The 14,299-nt window shown below is 53.4% G+C and overlaps 1 protein-coding gene across 1 annotated transcript in view; it reads left to right on the top strand.

Moving 5' to 3' along the window:
• Nucleotides 1–3,600: 3,600 nt before the first annotated feature.
• The window catches only part of PRIMA1 (proline rich membrane anchor 1), a 68,374-nt gene continuing 57,675 nt past the window's right edge, over nucleotides 3,601–14,299 (top strand). Inside the window, exons 1-2 of the mRNA XM_055556020.1 lie at nucleotides 3,601–3,804; nucleotides 11,250–11,385. Coding sequence (XP_055411995.1) covers nucleotides 3,712–3,804; nucleotides 11,250–11,385 — 229 coding nt within the window. The 5' untranslated portion in view covers nucleotides 3,601–3,711. The remainder of the gene's footprint in view (nucleotides 3,805–11,249; nucleotides 11,386–14,299) is intronic.

Raw genomic sequence — 14,299 nt, 5'->3', positions numbered from 1 at the left:
CCCAGACAAGGTATGGGTTTCCATCTGGGTCCAGAAAGGATGAAAGGAGTCAAGCCTACCTGGGTCCTGCCATGGCATGAGGGGGGTCCATGACAGAGCCTTGTTTTCACCCTTAGGGAGGCATCATATTTCACGGTGTTAGAGTTGTGAGAAGGTGGAGCCAGGTGACACTCAAGAAATGGACAGACAGGGTTCAGTGCAGGAATACTGAAGACAAGAATGGATAATTCAGGCTTTCCAGCAGGCATAACTCACCTAGGTTCTCCTGAAGGATCAGCCTTCTGTTTGGGGCCAGACTTCTGAATCCCATGTGAGCAACTGTGCGATTCTGGAAAGCCTTATCTCGGAACTTGTCAAGTGGGGCAATCACATTTACCCCACAGAGATGTAAGAATTGAATTAAAATCTGATTTAAGAACATTTTTCAGTAGCACAGAGCTCCATATTAACCTCAGGGGCTGCTGACACATGAAAAGATTGAAGTCACAGACTTAACCAAATACCCTGGCTAGCTTAAATGGGAAGGTAATAGAATGTGGAGTGTTATTTTAACCTCAGCTGATCAATAGGCCTCATTTGATGCCTCATTCTCCTGCTTTAAACCATTGGTGAAAGAAAGTCATCCAGGAAGCTCCTCCCTTACTACACCAAAACTATCTTCCCTCCTCCCTAGATGGTGGGTTCCTTAAAGGCAACAACAGCTGGTTTGTCCACTGTCGTATACCCAGTATAGAATGGTCTATCTGATCCTTAGTAGGTATTCCCAGAGACTATATATGGAATGAATGAACCAATGAACAAGTATCTCCACATCTCTGCCCAAGGGGTTCCCAATGCTTGTAATATTCCCCCACTCCTGGCAGGTTACACAGTCTTGCAAGGCTTTCCTGACCTTTCCAGTCTTCATGGCTCTGTCCTTCACTTACAGTGGTTTTGTCACGTTATAGCTGACACCAGAATGCTAGTGGACAGTGGCATGGCTGTGGACAGTGGACTGCCTGGTTTTATCTGTCTCCTAGTGTGTGCTCAGTCTCAGTCATGTCTGACTCTTTGCAATCCCATGAACTGTAGTCCCTGCAGGCTCCTCTGTCCATGGGGTTTTCCAAGCAAGAATACTGGCTGCTGCTGCTGCTGCTAAGTCACTTCAGTAGTGTCTGTCTCTGTGCGACCCCATAGACGGCAGCCCACCAGGCTCCTCTGTCTCTGGGATTCTCAGGCAAGAATACTGGAGTGGGTTGCTATTTCCTTCTCCAGGAGATCTTCTGACCCAGGGATCGCACCTGCATTTCCTGCATTGGCAGGCAGATTCTTTACCTCTGAGCCACCAGGGATTTAGACGTCTCCTAGATCAGACCCCAAGCTGTTAGAGGGAAGGGCCAGGGCCTCATTCTCCCTCGGGTCCAAGCATCTCACTGGCTCAGATGTGTCTGTCTCTACAGAGAGTGTGTGGAGAAGTGCCTGGGGTCAGCACTCAGCACAGAGGAGGTCTCTAAGAAATTTGCCTGAAAGCTGGTTTGCACAGCAGCTGATACTCAAAGAGTGTGTATTTATATGGGGTGACAAGGGTGCCTGGAGAGATGGGGGAAAGAAACTAAGTAAGTGTTCCTTCGATGAATGAGCTATGATGTCAGGCTCTCCGCTCACTGTCCTGACCCCACCTAAAAATAGGATTGTCTATGCCTTGCGGGAGGACGGAGTGGGTCGCTCTGGAAGGCCACTCAGTCAATCAAAGCCCTTGTCAAGTGCTTCCACCCCATGAGCAGAGGCCATGCGTATCTGCGGTGCGGACCGGGGGGATGGGGGGGGGGGCGGGGGCCGGGGCAGCTTGTTTCAGAGATATAACGGGCTACTTCGCCACCGACTTGTTGACAATCTCGCCTCAAATAGGAGTTTGAGAAAAGCAGTGGTGGAGGGTGGAGAGACCCACCCAAGGGGCCGTCGGCAACTCCTTCCAATATGTAGTGGCTGGAGCGGTGTCCAGGCCCGGGACCACAGAAGGGAGAACACAGCACTTGGCCCCGGGAGGGGCGGCCTGCACCTCCAGCCCGGGCTTCCCGGGCATTTTCGCCTTCTTCGGAATGGGGCGGGGGAGGGGAGGGAGTCCGCAAGGATCGAGCGCAAAAGAAGGGGTCTCCGCAAGTCAGTCCTTACCCCCTTCTCGCCGCCTCGAAGAAACTTGTAAGGGGGGCGGGAGGGGAAAAGGACAGCAGGCAAGGAGCAAGTCCCCTCGGGAGCTGGGAGTCCTCTTCCTCGCGGGTGGATAAATAAATTATTAAGCGCCCAATACACAATAGCCTCGCTAGATGGAGACGAGGAATCACTGCAGCGGCGCTGGCGGCGGAGAGCGCGGGCGGGCGCGCAGCACCAGGCGGGAGGCGGGCGAGCTCTGGCTCTGTTCACGTCTGTTTTCCTTTTTCGTGCGTTATTTATTTGGCCTCCGCCCGCTGCCTTGCGGCCCGAGCGGGCGCTCCAGGCCAGGGCCTCTAGCCGCTGCTTCTCGCGGGCCGGCGTGAGGGGCGGTCAGAGCCCGGGCACCCCCGCGCCCCGGGCAGCCGCGCGGCGCCACCGCGAAGGGCGGGGACCCGGGGAGGGCACGCGCCGCCGGCTCCGGGAGTCTTGGAGGAGACTTTCCCCGCCCTCCGCCTCCGCCTCGGCAGCCCGCCCAGTTCCTAGGCGCGGGGTGCCGCCCCTCCCGGCCCTCGCGCGGCCAAGCGCAGCCCGGAGCCACCGCGCCCTGCGCCCCGTGCGAGCGCGCCCGGCCCGGGCCCCGGGCTCAGCCGCCCGGGAGGCCCAAGCCGCGCGCAAACTTTTGCTCCAGTGCCCGGCGTTCCTCCTCGGCATGTGAAGCCCCTCGGCGCCCGCGCAGTCGTCAGGGTGAGGACCGAGGCCCCGCCTAGAGGGCGGGGGACTGGGGAGGCGGCTGGCTTTAAATGGGGGCCGTCCGGCGGCTAGCGATCAGATTCTGCCTCGGGCGGGGGCAGCGAGCGAGGACTTCTCTTCCCCGCGCCGAGGATCGGTGGGGGCCGCCACCAGGCAAGGTGGCGTGAGGCACTGGAGGGGTGCGGGCGGAGATGGAGAAGCGGGGGAAGCTCCCTCCCTGAGGCGGGAGGCCGGGGCTCGGCGGAGCGCGCGAGGGCTAGCGGGGAGCGCACCGAGGTGCCTCTGTTGCAGTGTGCGCAGTGAGGGCTGGAGGGGCAGACAGGGTGCCCGCGGCGTGTGATTTCACGGTGCCGTACATGCGGGGGTCAGCGAGTGTGCGGGCAGGAGTCGGTGGGTGTGAGCGGCAGGTTCTGTGGGTGTGCACACAGGGTGAGCGGCGCCCGCCGGGTTTGAAGTGTGCTCACAGTGGGAGAGAGTTGTGCACGACTGTTTCTGGGGAGGTGCACGGGGTTCGGGAAGAGCGCTTGGCTGTTTCTGGAGGTGTGCCTGGGGCCAAGGTACGCACGCAGGATTTGGGGGGCGTGCGCTACGACGGAGTGTGAATTCCGGAATGCCGGCCTCCGTGAGTGTGCACCAAGGGTCGGCGAGGGTGCAAGCTGGAGTGAAGGGCCAGGCTTGGGTCACGAGGGTGCCCCAGGGTGCGGGGAGTGCCCACTGCGTTCGGACTGCTGCGGGTGCGGGTGCGCCACCAGGATGGTGCCCGTGGAGCCCGGCTGACTCGAGCTTTGCTCCCCTGACAGTTCGCCCCGGGAGCGGGAGCCGCGGGCCGAGATGCTCCTCCGGGATCTGGTGCTGCGCCGAGGTTGCTGCTGGCCGTCACTGCTGCTGCACTGCGCGCTCCACCCGCTCTGGGGCTTCGTGCAGGTGAGCGGCGGCGCGGGCTGCGCGCCCAGGACGACCTCCTGGGCAGGACGGGGTAGGGGGTGGTTGTCCCTTCAGTCCCACGACCCTGGCTTTCTGCGGTTGCCCGTCCGATTGGTCCTGGGACGAGTTTAGGGAAAGAAAAGATGCTCCGGCTCCCGGTACTCTGGCCGTGGAAAGATAAGAAACTCCTGAAGGAGACTTCAGTCCTGGCCTGCTGAGTGAGGCCTGCAGGACAGCGCCTTGGAACAGATAGGTCACAGGGAATGCCTTCTGGATGATAATATTCCATTGCAGAAATGCAGAGAAAGAAACCTGAGAGCTTTGGCAAACTTAGAAAGAAAAAATGATCCCAAGAATATACCTTCTTGATTTCCTATCAGAGCCTTTAGTAAAACTTCACAGTAGCCTTCTTAAACTGGACTTCAACACAGAAGCGACTGTGCTTCTTGCAGACAGTGGAGCTGAGGATGTGGGGCAGATTTTGCAAAGTGGCTATTGATGGGGGAATGTAGGAAGGTGTTGTCCATCTCTAAGGATTGCCGGAGGATGGTATCCTCACCCTGGGCCCACCATGCCTCCTGGACAGAGACCAAATAGCCACCAACTCCAGTGACCTGTGTTAGGGTCAGAGAGATGGATAGATGGGATGGTCCCTGGTGCTTCCCAGAACACACAGTCAGTGGTCCATTGGAATGGTGAAGAGGTGAAATTTGTTGCCAGCTCCTTGGGTTGGGAAGGTCCCCTGGAGGAGGGCTTGGCAACCCCCTCCAGTATTGTTGCCTGGAGAATCCCATGGACAGAGGAGCCTGGCAGGCTGCAGTCCTTGGGGTTGCAAAGAATTGGACATGACCAAAGCGACTTAGCACATACGCACGGTGAATTTTGAGCTCCAGCTCTGCCTCTTACCAGCTGGGGAACTTTAGGCAGTGTGCTTACCCTCTCTGGACCTTAGTTTCTACTTCCTCACTGTGCAATTATAAGTACCTGATGAGATAAAGATTGTTTAGCTTGGTGCCTCAACCATACTAAACACTGAATGGACGTTGTTTCTGCCATTATTGATGTTAGGAAGTCACCAATAGTAACATGGCTCATCTGTGTGGCTAGCCAGGTACTCTGTTGATCGCTATATAGTCCCAGCAACACTTTTGAATTGTTAGAGGTTCCGTAGGGTCTGGAGGACATTTTTACCATTTCAGACACTGAAATATCCACTCTGGGATATTTGCAGCTTCATGTTCTCCTGGTGGCATTTTGGGGGCTGGGGACTATTCAGATAGTTGCCCCGAGTAGGAGGTGACAGTTCAGAGAAGAAGGGATGGGGCAACACTGCTTGCCAGGCCACCAAGTTTCATGAGCTGTCCCAAGCGACAGGGCCCCGCTGAGAACGAACTTGGTCAGTCCTGTTGGGATGGCAGCCCTAGTGACCACTGGGAGATAACTAGGGGCCATAATGCTGGAACCACCTATCTAGGTGGAGAGCTTGAGAAAGTGGGTCTGCTTGAGTGGGGGAAGGGGGATGTATACACTCCCCCTTCGCCAGCACCAGCCGCATCCTCTGCTCTCTTCTCTGGCTTGCGTCTGTCTCACTCACAATTGTTTTCCTTTAGGAATTGACAGCTTTGTTTAATGTGTGAAACGGCAGCTATTAAACTCAGCTGTGCCTTCTCGGGATTCAGAATTTTGTCACTTCTAAACATTTGGGCGGTTTGGGACCAGTTCTTCTCATTCAACTTTTAGCTGAACCTCAGACGTTCAGCTCACTTCCTTTTTATATTCATTTGTTTACAGTTTGCCCTCTTCTGGGAGACTTTTCCAGCTAGTATGGAGAGCAACATGGTGACGTTGTTGATCTCCAAGAACTGGAATTCTGCTGTGGGAGCTAGCAGGATAGAGACAGGAGACCTGACACCTCCCCACACACCCCCCACCAAGAGAAGTAATTCTGTAAAGTAGCTCCTTTTTTAAGCAATGTCCTTCAGCCAGGCAGTACTTCCACCAGCAAATGTGTGTGTGTGTGTGTGTTTCAGATGTCCTTACTCAATATAAATCAATTTTTGTGAAAATCAATTAGAAAGAAACCCTCCAGACAAGTAGAATGGATAAAATCTTGGCTGGAGGCACTGGAAAAATAATCTACAAATGATAAGGGCTGAGAAGCCAAGGGGAAAGGGGGCTTTGGAATGAATCGATCTGGTTTTTGAGCAACAGAACTGAATTCAGAAGAAGAGAGGGGAGAAAAGTTGAAGTGCACAAAGCCATGTGTTTCCCTTTAAGTGGAGAGATTATCATGTGTGACGTCACAGGAGTTTCTTGAATAGAAAAAAATCGGTCTATGCTTTTATGAGCTTTTTGCTGGAGGAGTTGTAAACATCTGGCAGTGTGAGCCAGCACAACCAAGTCCTGTAATTAACAGGATGGTTGATGAAGCCAGAGCTCTGTGTGGCCCCTCCAAGCACCAGATTCCAACCTTGAGATCAGCCCCGGAGCCTCTGGCTGCTTCCTGGATGAAAAGAAACTTAATCATTAAAGTCAGATGACATTAAATAGCCGCAAGGTTGGTGGGGGCACTGTTAAGCCTTTTCTCTCTTTTTTCCTTCATGTGTCTGGAATTGAGCTTCTGAGCTTCTGTGATTTAGGGTTCTTCTAAGTTAACTTCCCGATGAGTCCTTTTTTTCTGCAAGTGAAGAGGATGACAGGCTGGCGAATTTATTAAGTGTGACAGGAGTGTGTCTCATCAAGTTACTGTGGTGCTGGCCTGTCTTGATAAAAGATGTCAGGAGCCATCATCTTTGTGGGCGCCCTCCGAAAGCAGTCGTCAGAGAGACAGGCTCAGATCCGGGCTTGTGGGTCTCTGAGCGGCAACAAGGAACCATCCCGGACCCAAGCAATTGCCAAGCCCCCGCCCCTGTGGACAGTCATTACAGCTTCACTTATTTAGTCAGCTGCATTTATCCGGCACCTACTGTTTGCCAGGCCCTGTGTTAAGGGCAAGGGAAATGTAGTGGTCCCTGCCTTCATGGCACTGACAGTCTAGCAACTGGAGAGATTGTTAAACAAGTCATGGTAGGCAAGTACGCTTGGTAGGAGCAAATAGCTTAGAGATGGGAGCTGGTAGAAGATCCAGAGAAAATGTAGGTACAGTGCTTTAGCCGAGACAGGAACGAGAAGTCAGGAGTCAGGATGCAGCTGTGAGTTGAGTGAAGTGTCCAGACTGGAGGGAACAGCCCCCCAGTGGGAGGAGAGGGCAGGGCACTGGAAGAACCCCGGGGAGGGGTTCCCCAGGTGAGGCCTCTGTTGTAAGCCACTAACATCGTGTCCTACAGTTTGGGCTTGATCCTGAAGACTTTGGGGGCCAGGGAAAGTTTTTCTAAGAAAGAGATGACACAGTCTTAAATTAGCATTTTAGAAATCTCCAACCAGCTTCAACAGAAGATTAGGATTCAGGGAAGGATTGAGGCAAGGGGTGATGAGAATCAGGCTGCCAGATTTAGCAAATAAAAACACAAGCTGGGGACTTCCGTTGTGAACCAGTGGTTAAGACTTTGCCTTCCAAGGCAGGGGGTGTGGTTTTAGTTCTTGGTCGGAGAGTTAAGATCCTACATGCCTGGTGGCCAAAAAATCAACACGTGAAAGAGAGGCGATATTGTAACAAGTTCAATACAGGCTTTAAAAAAAGGTCCACATCTTTAAAAAGAATATAGACTGTCCAGTTAAATTTTCAGATAGACAATGGATTATTCTTGAACATAGGTACACTCCATACAATCTTTGGAACATATTTATACTTAAAAGTGTTTATTATTTACCTAAAACTTTACAGGGTGTCCTATAGTTTGCCTGGAGAGAGGCGAGGGAGCTGTGAAGACGTGGTGGTGCCTTGGTTTAGGGCTGTGGCCGTGGAATGAGAAGTAGATGGAGTCAGGGACTCCTGAGGAGGCCAGGTGTGGGAACTGGCTGCCACGAGCCCCGTGTTCCCCAGACTACTGTGCCAGGGACCAAATGCAGGTGACTGCGGGACCTCTCGGGGCCTCTCTGGACCTCAGGATTCTGGCCTCAGGAGAACACTGCAGAGCGGGGAAAGGAAGGCAGGTGATGGTAAAACTGGAATAAAAAGCGGCCACAGGAAGTCACGATGCAGGCTTTAGGTGGGTCATTGTCCCTCTCTGGGCCTCTGCTCCTTCTTGGTCAAGTCCAGCGAAGAGCAGGTGACTTCAGGGGCAAGTTTACTCTCCTGTGAGACTTCCCAGGATGTAACCCAACCAGGCCAGGGATTGAGACAAGCGTGTGGTATTGAGGATTCCTCTTTACTGGTCTAAACAAAACACTGCCAATCCATGGAACTAGTGATCCTGGAGCTGGGGTCCGGGGTAGGTTCCATGTTTCTCCACTGCTGGGCAGACCTTCCACAGCACACGTTTGCACTGAGCACCAGCTGAGTGTCGGGCCCGGTGCAACTCTGGTCCATCACTTAGCCTTGCCCAGCATGTCTTCCTATAAGTATGAATGATACCAGCTCCATCTCTCAGTTATTCTCGTGGTGGAATCAGTGCCTGTGTCCCATGACTGACACACAGTAGGGCTCAGGAAATCATGTTCCATCAGGAATCATAAAGCACAGACCCACCTGCCTTTCTGTTCCAAGATGCTCACAACTTAGTGTGTGTGTGTGTGTCTGGTTGGGGTGGGGGGGTGGCGGGTGGTGCAGAGACAGACATTACGTAACGGGGGGGAAAGTGCCGCAGAGAAGAGGGTTTATGAAGTGAAGGGGCAGCACTGGGTAGCTGGGTCTAATTCTGGGGGCTGTGGGCTTCAGGATGGCTTGCCCAGGAAGACCGTGTAAGAGCTGGGCCTGAAGGATATACAGATGTGGATGCAGGGCCTGTGTTACCCGCTGTCAGTCAAGGGAGCTTCAGCGGCCACAGGCTTGTACTGGTCCAAACCAGTGAGGAACCCAAGTGGGCCCCCGCCTCCGGGAGGATAGCCCACCCAGGCTGGCTAATAGGGTGGTGACAATATTAGTGTGTTCTTATGGTTGGTTAAGCAGTTGTGCTCACTCCCTTTTCAGTGGGACCGTGATTCCAGAGACCAGATGTTTAAGATGTAGGGTGTGCCTTCACTTCCCCGCCCCCTTCCGCCTCGAAACTCCGTCCTGGTTTCTCTGCTTGTAATTTCATCACATGAAGCCCTCTGATCCATCTGTGCCCTCCTAGCCTCTCACAGAAATAGGTCACTGGGTTGGGCCAGGTTAAACAAACGTGCTCGTCGTGAACCTTCTCGTGTGAACTGCACCTTGGAGGGTGCAGAAGTGATTGCTTTGGCAACGGCATTGCTTGATGTTCACGCACTTGGTGGAGTTCAGTGTAGAAGCGATCTCAGAGACCAGCGGTTGGGAAAAGGGAGCTTTCACGCAGGCCCCAGGGTCTTGGAAGGTCGGAATCCAGAGAACAGTTTCCATGATGGGTGATGAGAGGGCTGACCACTGCGCTGGGGGAGAAGCCAGTGGTTTGGCCGTGACGTCTAAGGAGTTCATCGTCTCCATAAGACAACCGAGAAAAGGCTCACCATCTGATGATATGTTCTTGCAAGATAAGATGGCCTTCCAGGGTTTGAAATGCAGTCAGTGGTCCTTTAAAAACACTAAAAGGTGGTGAGCAGGAGCTTCATGGCCTTGTAGATATTCAGTCAGGGCTGTAAATCAGTCCACCTCCTGGTGCCATTACCCATCCTGTTCACTTCTGCTACATGTCAAGGGAGCAGCCGAGCCCTGCTGGCTGTCTCTGCCAGCCCAGGACACGTGCAGCAGAGGGTCTACACTGGCCTCCAAAGGCAGGCCTACCCTGGCCGGTTGCAGAGAAACTGAGGTCGTGGGTTTGTATTCATGGGAGATGACAGCCAGAGAAATGAACTGTGGCCCTCCCTGAGGTAGCAGGTGACCACCAACTCCTTCCTTCATGTCTTTAAATCAGCTGTTTTCCAGGACAGACAGAAAATACTAGGCTCAAAGATGTATGGCTGTCTGCCATGAGGGATGCTGAGAGTGGGTCTAAACCAGCCATTCTCTCACTGGCTACGCACTGGAAGTTTAACCCAGGATGCTTCAACAAAATTCGCATGCCCAGCTCCACCTGCAGAAATTCTGACTTGACTGGCATGAGAGAGGCTCAGGCATGAGTATCTTTTAAAGATGCCTGGAGAGTCTAACGAGCAGGCAGGGCTGGCATCCCCTAGGTGAACACCCACCCACTTTTGCTCCCCTTTGTGTAGTCTCCCCCATGTGTAGCTTACACATGGGGAGACTGGGACTGAAGTCGAAAGAACACCAACCCACGATTCAAGAGGTGTGGATTCTGGTGAATTTCAGGCATTTGCTTAGGTGATATGATGGCGAGAGGAAAAAGGCCTGACTCCTGACCCCAGAGACCTTAGAGTCCAGTAAACAGGAGAATGAACTAGGTAAACACTCTAATGTGGATTTCTGTCCCATAGAGTGAAATCCAGTACCAAGAGGGCTTGTAACAGCGAGATGACCTGGCCAGGGCGGTCAGAGATGCTTCCCTGAGGAGGTGATAGCTGAGCTGAAAAATGGGAAAGCAGGGCGAAAGGTGTGGGAGAAAATTCCAGGCCATTGGAGCAGCCATTGCAAAAGGCAGGAGCACAGTCAGGAGCCAAGGACCGGAAAGAGGGCTTTGAGAGCAGAGCAGAGGGCCAGAGCATGAAGGGAGGGCTGCCCTCCCGCGCAGGGCCCTGTGGCCACGGGATCCCCTGAGCTGTGGACAGGCATTCAGGGTTTGTGGGGGCTGAATGCAGGCAGTTTGATCAGGTGTGTTTCCCACAAGACCACTCGGGGGCCTCGTGGATAACACTGGGAATGTTGCTCCGGTCCCCTTAGTCACACAGCCACCAAAGAAGAGGCCTGGCTGGGTAAGAGGCCTCCTTCAAGATGAGGGGACCTTGGCCCAGAGTGGACACAGGAAGGCCATCAAGAGCTGTGGCCAGAGAGGAGGCCGGGGCTTGGTCCTGCCCCGTAGCGAGGAAGACTGGAGAAGCAGGCAGTGGGTCAGGTTACTGAGGAGGTGGAATCAGTGTTCTAGTCTGGGTGTGAGAGCCTCAGGCGGCCACTTCTCCTGCCTGGGCCTCAGTTTCGTTTGTTTGATAGGGAGATTCTAGTTCACCTTTGAGCACTCGTTTGCCTCTCACGGGTACCCAAACCTATTGCCCCGGTCCCATGGCTGGTTCCTGGCAGGGCTAGAAATGAAACCTTGCTCTCCAGTCCTCCCAGGCCAGCCTCCCATAAAGTCATTTCCTTTGAGCCAACCCAACTTCTGTCCTTCCTGCCGAGGCCGGGGGTGGTGAGGTGTGTTGGGGGAAGCGGTGGGGAGGGAGCATCTGGGCTCCCAGTTGCCTCACTGGCTTCTCCTGGGCACCTGTGCCCATTTCTGCAGGTGACGCATGGTGAGCCCCAGAAGTCCTGCTCCAAGGTGACCGACAGCTGTCAACACGTCTGCCAGTGCCGGCCCCCGCCCCCGCTGCCACCACCACCCCCGCCCCCGCCACCTCCCAGACTCCTCTCCGCCCCAGGTAAGCACAGGCTTGCTCCGTGTTTCCGGTTTCTCTCTGTGTTTTCCGGGGCCCAGGAAGAACCCCTGAGGAGAGCAGAGGACAGCCTTGCTTTCTTTGTAATTTTCCACTGGCCGAGCAGGAGGGAAGCCAAGGCCCAACTTTTCCCTGCAGTCTGCAAAACGCCTTTCCCACAGTGTGCTCCTGTGAGATGGAGAAGGATGTTTCTCCATCAGATAATCAGATAAAAGTCAATCTCCATTTGATGAGTGACTCTGCCTGGATTGTTCCGAAGGCCAGACCTTGAAGAGGGGGCAGCCGCGGACGCTGGCCTGAAATCCCCCTCCCATGAGCACAGTTGCGTTTTCTGATTTCCGTTCACATGAAAGACAGCAATTAGTATAGAACCCAGGTGGAGGCTCTGGGAACAAAGTTACACAGATACCTCCCAGCTATTTGCAGTCTATTCTGCTAACCTCCCCCTCCACCGCAACCCCCAGTTGTTTGCCTGGATTTCATCTCTGAACAATTTGATCGTAAACAAAGGAGGGCTTCTTTAGCCAGAAAGAGCCTCGGTCCTGACTGGCAGGGGTTAAGTTCCATGTCTACAATTGCCAGTTGATAAGGTCTCTAACAAGAGATTCTGTATTTTGATTGGATCACCCAAGTTGCGGCCTGTAGAATGTGCGAGCTCATGCGTGGATCCACCTCATTAAACATATCTCTGTTGAGTTATTTGGGGCATATTTGAAATAACCTTGACGAGGTTTGTTCTCTGGTAAGCCCTGTTTCCAGGCTCTCAGTGTCCAGGCCGGGATGCAGTGTGCTGGGGGACCTTTGGCAGTTCATGTGTATTTCTGCATTTTGTCTATAGGTTCCGCCCCCCGCCCCAAAAAGTGAAAGTGCTCGTATCTCAGTTGTATCCAACTCTTTGTGACCCATGGACTACAGCCCGCCAGGCTCCTCTGTCCATGGAATTCTCCAGGCAAGAATCCTAGAGTGGGTTGCCATTCCCTTCCCCAGGGATTGAACCCATGTCTCTCGCATTGGAGGCAGATTCTGAGCCGCCAGGGAAGCCCTAGGGTCCCTACCTGTGTCCAGTCTTCCCTGACACTTGTGGCTCAGTGCTTTTCAGAGAGTGGCCCTCAACGTTGCCTGAAGCATTCGTTTTAAAGTGGAGCTTTACAGGCTCACTGTAACCCACCAAGTCAGAGCCTTTGGGGTGGGGCTGCGGAGTTGGCATCCTGACAAGCTCTGAGGGGATTCAGATGCACGTTAGAGTCAAGAGCCTCAGCCTACCAGGCCCTCTGCTGCGGTACCACGCAGGATCCCACTATCCCAAGATGCTCACCTTTCTCCTCTCTCCTGAAGGAAAGCTGTGGGGCCCGGCCTCAGGCCCCTGCCCCTCACTCCCTTCCCTGCCTTAGAATTCCTTCTCCCTCCACTCTTCAGACTCTAGGTCTGCGCTGCCTCCAGGTGTGTTGGTACCTGATGGATACACATCCCCCAGTTAGAGTCTGTTCAGTTCATCTTGTGCTAACTGAGCCTCTAGTGCCAGACACAGACCTGAAAGGCCATTCTGGTTTCTGGGATCTCTTGGCCTCAAGGAACCCACACAAAGTCACCTGAGGGAGCACAGAAATTGCTCCATTGAAAATCCTGGAGTAGTTGGACCAAACTCCAACCACAGGAAACAGTGACATTGACTTGGGTCTTCATAGTAAGTGAAATTGTTCCAGGTCCATGAGGAGGTTATGGGGAAAGGGCATCTGGGCAGGAGGAACGGCAAGAGCAAAGTCTTAGAGGTATGACTCTGCAAGTCGTCTCAGGAGGCCCAAGCCCCTCCGAGGGTTTGAAGGAATGTCAAGGGGTGGACAGTGACGGGCCTTGTGTGCCTGGCTGAGTAGGTTACATTTCATCCTGTTTCACCGTTGTTTGCCAAACATTCACCGTATCCAAATGCCTCCTGTGGTTTGCCTTTTTTTTTTTTTTTTTTTTACTTTAAACAGACTCACTTTTGTGTTTATACAAATTAGTCTCCAAAGGAAACTTTCTGTAACTATTCTCAGTGCAAAACCGGAATCACTTACATAAATAGAAGGTGACGGTAAAAACAAAGGCGATGGACACAAACCAGCATTTTAATGTTCCGGCCTGTCATGGAAGAGTCTGAGCTCGAGGCCTTCGCTCTTTCTGCTGAAAAGGGAGCGCAGTAGGTTGGAGAGACCTGTCAGGGCCACACGTGCCCCGTGCAGAGATGTTCTCTAGAAAGAAATCAGAAGGTTTGCAAGAGAATCAAAAGGAGCTTAAGTTTCTTGTTCTATTACCATGTGTCTGGGTGCCAGCTCTATGTGCTGTCTAAGACCAGCTCACTTACCTACAGGGACATTCACTTCCTCCTTTAGGAAACCCTGCTCTGGGTAGTCACGAACCCATGGAGGTATTAAGCAAAGAAGTAACATGCCGTCTGCTTCAGAAAGTTAACTTTTCTGACGACATAGCGGGTGGATTGGGGTGAGCTGCCTGACTGGGGTCAAGTGGGGACCCTTGAGATACTCCAGGCCCCAGATCACCTACGAAGGCCTGAAGCCAGGCGGGGGGCTGTAGAGAAGTGGGCAGGAGTGCCAAGTATGAGTGCCAGATGCCTCATGTAAGCTTGGGGCCTGAGGACACTTCTGGGTGAGAGGACAGCAGGAGTTGTTTGATTCTGTGATGCAACTTTTTCAGTTAGGAGTGGCAGAAACCCATCTTGAAGTGGCATGAGTGATGTGAAAGCTAGAGAGAGATGTTTGGTTTTTGGCTCATGTGTTGGAATATTCCAGCAACAGGTCTTATATGATGAACTGGGTTTCTGTCTCCATCTCTCTCTTCTGATTTCTCCTGGGTCTCCTTTTCTCTCAAGCTGGCCCAGTCCCTGTGGCTCCAGTTTCCAGGA

This window comes from Bubalus kerabau, chromosome 19, assembly GCF_029407905.1.
Source record: "Bubalus kerabau isolate K-KA32 ecotype Philippines breed swamp buffalo chromosome 19, PCC_UOA_SB_1v2, whole genome shotgun sequence".
Taxonomy (NCBI): Eukaryota; Metazoa; Chordata; class Mammalia; order Artiodactyla; family Bovidae; genus Bubalus; species Bubalus kerabau.
This window is presented reverse-complemented; position numbering and strand designations above follow the sequence as displayed.